Source organism: Falco naumanni, chromosome 13 (assembly GCF_017639655.2).
Source record: "Falco naumanni isolate bFalNau1 chromosome 13, bFalNau1.pat, whole genome shotgun sequence".
Classification (NCBI taxonomy): Eukaryota; Metazoa; Chordata; class Aves; order Falconiformes; family Falconidae; genus Falco; species Falco naumanni.
Window position 1 is genome coordinate 5,568,839 of NC_054066.1, and position 6,199 is coordinate 5,575,037.

Here is a 6,199-nt window from a genome sequence, read left to right on the forward strand (position 1 = left end):
TGGAAGAACTTGAAGAGCTCCTTCTCTGCAGTTCTCGCCTTGCACCCTCAGCTCTGATCCTGAGATCTGCTAGTAAAGGCAGTGCAGTGCAGCAGCAGCGTGCCGGCCAGCAAGCCAAGAAATGGTCTCCAAATGGACATTGGAAATGCCAAGTCTGCTGTGGGGTGTGCTGCTACATTATAGTGTATGTCGCTCATCCCAGACAATTGACAGATTGATTGTAGGTCTGCAATAGATGAGGATTCAGTATTTGTATATCATGCATTTAAAAAAGGCAGGGGAAGGCTTATCATCTATAAATAATGTGATTTGATTCCCTGAAGCAAAAATGTTCATCATCTATAAATAAGATGATTTCATTCACTAGAGCCATTGTGATACAATTTTACAACAGGACTGAGCCATTTTTATTGATCACTTCAAATCAATTGTGTTGTTGCATATATATTGGTACAAAACACCACCCCATCACATTTATGACTCTGCTACATCAGTACATGTGGAATGTTCTGTATCACCACATATTTGTTTAATCAAGCTAATATTTCATCTGCCTTGTTGAAGTGATAATGTGGTAAGAACAAACTCAAATTACTGAAAATCTTCAACCTATTCATTTCTGATCAAAGAGCTAGCTGAGGGACTTAGACTCTTTAAGTTACACAAAGATTCTTTCTCTCTTTTCTAAACATTAGATTTTGCAGAACAAAAAGAAAATCTCCACTTTAGGCAAAAACATCTTTTGGCACCACAGAATTCACTTACAAGTTTCAACTTTCAATCCTTGAGAAGAGCTAGTAGAATTGGCTACGGAAATCACTTTTCTTCCACGGGGTTTTTGCATTCTCTGCTTCGTTTTCCTTTCTAAGGACTCAGTGTGGAAGATCTCTCTTTCTCCAAGTCAGACAGTCATCCCGAGGAAATGGACTTCTCTGGCTGTGCTTTAGTAAGGAGGGTGAATGCAACTACATACCACAGCAGGGAGACAGAGTTCAACAGTTCCTCGAATTTGGATGATGTCTCTTTGTTCTATTTGCTGGAAGAATGGGCTTTCAACCCAAGAAGCACAAACATGAAGATGTTTTTAATCCCTCCAGTTGTCTGCCTCACAGCAGGTGTCTTCATCATTCCTACCATCTTGTTTGTGATCTTCTCTAGGTTTCGCATTCGTCAGGAAACAAGGTACATGCTGCTGGGAAATGCTCTGCTTTCTGATCTGATCTATCTGTTGTTCTACACCCTGTCAGCTGCTCTCAATGCAGCACATGTACATCTCCCAAAGGAAGCTTGCATCCTCCTATTATTTTTGCTGGCAGTGGCTTACTGCGGAGGATTGTTCACAGCTGCTGCAATAGTCTTGGACACATACATAGCAATTTTGTTTCCTTTGCGCTACGTTGCTATTTTGCCTCCTTCGCGAACTAAAAAAATTATTGTATTACTATGGATGTATTCTGGGGCTTTCCCTGGGATTTTCTTCTTGGTGCTATCGAGCACTCACAGCTTTGTGCCCTGTGTCCTGGAAATGTGCTCGGTTCCAGTAATACTAATACTAACCCTGAATGGGACTGATGCTGTGAAACTCTGTTTCTGGCTTTCTACCACAGTTATCTTTCTCTGCTTGTCTCTAATATTTTGTTGCTATGCTATTCTGTATTTTAAAACCAAACAGTCGGGTATATGGGAGAGCATCTGCTCCAGAGCCAGTGTAACATTCTTAATGCACAACACTGTGTTATTTTTTTACTTCTTTCCACTCTTGGCCCTTTTTGTAGAGTCATTCTTGTGCATTAATGTTTTCATCAGACTGCAGACAGGAATCTGGGTCTCCCTGACAGTCTGCAACATCCTGATGATTCTGCCTAAAGTTTTGTTCCCTTTTCTGTATGGGCTTCGATACAGAGAGATCTCAGCATCTCTCAAATCCATTGTCAGAAGGAAGCATCTTCACCTGGTGTCACCTGCTCCATCACCATCCTGAGCCAATGCAGAGCACAGCCGCGGCAGAGGAGTTGTCCTGTCCTTGTTAGCATGCAAGCCTGATGGAAATCACTCAACTTCTGAAGAAATGATCTGAAGGAGTGACCAACCCGTGTCTTCTCTGATATAGGCTGATCACTGTGCCTCTTTGGTGCTAGAAGGTCACAGATCTTTCATCGTATCACAGCTGAAAGTACGGTGAATGCTACCCTGGACAAAGTTCTAACCTTTGTTCTGATGCGGGAAGGCAGTATCCTTCAGAGGAGATACTGAATCAAGATTATTTTCACCTGCATGGCAGATGGCTTTCTGGAAACTTAAAAAAAAAAAAAAAAATAGTGCAAAGTAAAGGGTCTCTTGACAGCATCACCTACAGCAGAAAAGATCTTTAACCAAACATGCTGTAAACAGAACGGCTTCTTCTTGCACTTACTGAATTCCTGCAAGGTTGGTGGCCAATGTCCTATTCTTTAAAACATACACCGGGAGGTGCCTCTGGAAACTACTGTACTCAGTGAAGCACTGTGCTTCATCTCGCACAGCGTGCTAGCGCATTAGCTGCCTTATGGATTCTGTCTGACAATCCGCAAACCGCTGAAGTTTTGTAAGCTCTCACTCCGGTGGGATGCCACTGTTGAGCAGCATCTGCTGGGCAGCCCTGCTACCTGATTGTCCGGAGGAATCAGAGACGGCTGGGCTGCTCAGTGCGGGAGAGCGAGCCAGGAGCAGCCGGTGGCAGTGCCTCCCTGCGGGGTGCTGTGCCGTGCCGGGTGAGCCGAGTGGGGGGCTGTGGGGAGCCCGGGGCAGCGCAGAGCCCTGATTCCCTGCTGGGTCCGTACGGATGTGACCAGGCCAAGGCTGAGCCCAGCAGCAGAGCAGGAGCAGCACTGTGTGCGGCTGGGTACAAATGTACCCATAGCATGGCTCAGACATGACCTGGGGCACAGGACTCGGCATAAACATAAACACTCCTTCTGAGGCCCTGCCGAGGCACCTCGCAATGCTGGCTCACAAAAATCTGCTGTAGCAGACTGCTCCCAGGTTGCAACTGCACGGTATCAGAGCAGGTGTTGGGTACCTGCCATCAAACCCGCGGGAAAGCCAGGAGGAGAGGCTGCAGAGCCTGTTGATGTACTTAAAGGCAAGAAAGATTTTATCTTGTAAGATCCTTGAAGGTTTTCCAAATCAGCCACCTACCTGTAGAAGATGAGTGAAATGCATTTCTGATTTTAAAGAAATCAAAATTTCATTAGACATAAACATCCATGTGGGAAATGTAAATTGCAGTGCTGTTCGTTGGACTTCAGGAAAGATTTTGTATTTCTAAAGATAGTATTTTTAGAATGTGTTACTTTTTATACAAAAAATACATTGGACATTAAAAAAAAAAGGGGGGGGACACATTAGAAAATGGCCTCTGATTCTACTCTGCACAGTATTTTCCTTGTGTGCAGACTCTCTCCGCCTTTTGTTTGCTTAAAGGAATACATAGTGCTGAATGTGGCATTTGGGTATTTCACACTCCTCTGAAGAATTCCACTAAGTGTGAGCCAGGAAGAGATCAGTGTCTGGTTGCATGAGATGTTTTTTGGCAATGAAGCCTGTTTGAGATGCTCCTGCTGATCTTTCTCTCCTCATTCCCAAACTGCTTGTTACTCTCCTCACATTGCAGCGTCTGCTCTCTCCAGTTTGCTGATACAACTGCTTCTGGGGTTGCAGGTTAAAAATATCCCTCCAAAGAGAAGTGGTGGTGTTTTTATTTTAGCTGAGATTATACCAGCAATTTATTTTATAGGATGTTTTGTGAACAGCTGTGTCAGTACAGTTGAGGGTTGAGGGGGGGTTAACAAATTCCAGTTTGGAGGTGGGAATGAGCAGGGACATCTTAGAGGCTTTGCTGCTAAGGGACACTTAAGAGCACCTCTAAGGTAAAGTTGTTGCAAGTGAATAAACTGTAATGCTGCATATTTGCTTTAACCATGGTTCTATGCTTCTCAGTCCTCTTCAATAAAAAATTAGGACCTAGAAGTTGCTTTTTACTGGCTGCTTTTATTTTTCTGCAAAATGAATGTACCATGGATATCTGTCACACAAGTTATGTTTGCATAAGACTATATTTGGCCTCTAACAGGCTTTTTCCACAGCACTAGGAAGGATGGGGGAAATGTCTGTCTACTCGATCAGGTGCCTTCTGCTAAATCCCCTTAGCGTGTGGTATGATCAAGAATGAAAAAAAAGCTCATATCCTGGGTCAAATCTTTATCTAAATTCGCATTGACAGCAATGCTGATAACTTACAGGTTGTTTTGTCTGTGCAAGGTTCTTTCAAGCTTTATTACCTGAAGTTTGCCTGTATTGTAAATTGTCATGCCAAGTGGTGAAGGTAACTGTGTAAATTGTATATAGTAAGGCAGTTCTATGTACAGCCATAGGTGACTGAGTAGCTGCAGGTTAATAGTGCTTGATCTTCCTGCTAACCTCTGTCAATTATGAAATTAATCTCCAGGACAGGCATGAGCAGGATTGTATTGCCAGTTCTGTAACTCTTCCTTACGTTTGTGTCCCCTGGATATATTTAGAGACAACCAGAAGTTTGGTAACATGAAGGACACTGAAAGGCAGAGGAAGTGAATTGGTGATCATGGCAAGTTTATGCATGTATGACATCGGTCTGCAGTGCTATCATAAGGACCAGGCAAACAAAACACTGCTTTGTGGAAATGACCTTCCAAGGAAGATGAATGAAACAATCTTATTCATGTCCTTGAAATTGTTCACTACAGTGGGTGTTTGCCTGGAAAAGATTTTAGTTGAACTGAAATTAGTTGAGTTGAACAGAATTCTGAAAAGGTCTTAGAATCATGGAATCATTTTGGCTGGAAAAAAACTTAAGAGTCCAACTGTACACCTAACACTGCCAAGTCTACCATTAAACTATGTCCCTAAGTGCCACATCTCTGCATCGTGAGTTGATATTTTATTAATCCACCTTAGGGTGGTTTAACATTAATAAGTTTTTCTGAAGTGACTGTTTGTAGACAACTTCTTCCCATGGAATATTACTGTGCTGTTTGGTCCAAAAGCAGCATGTTATAGCATGCGTAGAAGAAACACACCAGATACCTGAATCATTTGCCTTTGGGGTTTTCCCCGATCTATCTGAACAGGACCAAAGGAGTCACCAGGGCAAAGTCACAAGCACTAGGTTCCTGTCATTCTTTTCATAAATGTCTTGAGTTTTGTCTTCAAGATTGTTAGGCTTCTTTATTTGCCAGAACCTCAAGGCTGAACTGATTAGCAACCTTGTAAGGATGTCTCCACACAAGAGCTAGAAATTCAAACCGAGACTGTTTACCAGAGCCCAGCTATCGACCTCTCCCAGGTCACATAAGTGAACTTCTTGGATGTCACTGTGCCTGCCCAGCATTTTAAAGTGAAATGGAGAGCGGTTGACTTCAACGTGATTTGGCAGCTGGGGGCAGTAATCCTTTAACAAATTGCAATAGCATGACTCACTAAAGGTATTCTAATTTATAGCCTAAATATATTTCCTGGTCAGTTTTCCCCCTCTTTTCTTGTGCCAATATTGGCACTTTGTTTACCACTGCTCTCTTCCCTCTCCCCGTGGATTTACAGTGCAGTTGGCTGCTGTCTGTAACCTACAGACTGAAGGGAGTCAGACCTGCGTTCCAGGGACTGGGTCTGTGCCATACAGCACTGGAAGAATAATTAAATCTGCAGTTAGGTCTGTGCCTCAAATAAGATCAGTTTCAGTGTCATGAGATATGGAGAATCTCCAGGCAGGTTAACAAGCGCACAGCTTTGGGTTTGAGGTTTAGTTCATTTGCAAAGATTTGGATAATTCTTCAGTAAAACTAATTAACCTCCTGCAGTTTTAGTAACTAATATTAGAGCGTCTACTCCTGCTGCATCAGTTGGCTGTGTCATTTTCTAAGGGAAGTTTCATATAGTAATAGGTCAGAAGGAAACCATCGTTTGTCTGGTTGCGCTCGAGGTAGCCCTGAGAACCCCGGGACTACATCCCAGCGCCGGGGACCAGCACCAGCTGCCCCAGGGACAGGTCACGCAGCTCCCACAGGCAGTCGTCTGCTCTTTGCTTCGCTAGTCACTGGTTTTGTACACTGAGGTGTTGTATGTGCTTTGGACAGAAACTGATCGTGGCCATTCCCTGTGGGAGGTTGGTATGTATGGCAGAGGG

General features: G+C 43.5%; 1 protein-coding gene across 1 annotated transcript; it reads left to right on the forward strand.

Annotated features, from left to right (window-relative positions):
* The first annotated feature begins 416 nt into the window (after positions 1-416).
* GPR148 (G protein-coupled receptor 148) lies at positions 417-3,343 on the forward strand. Its single transcript, XM_040613901.1, has one exon. It carries the CDS (start codon positions 923-925, stop codon positions 1,979-1,981), a length of 1,059 nt encoding a protein of 352 aa, XP_040469835.1. The 5' UTR covers positions 417-922; the 3' UTR covers positions 1,982-3,343.
* Positions 3,344-6,199: the final 2,856 nt, after the last annotated feature.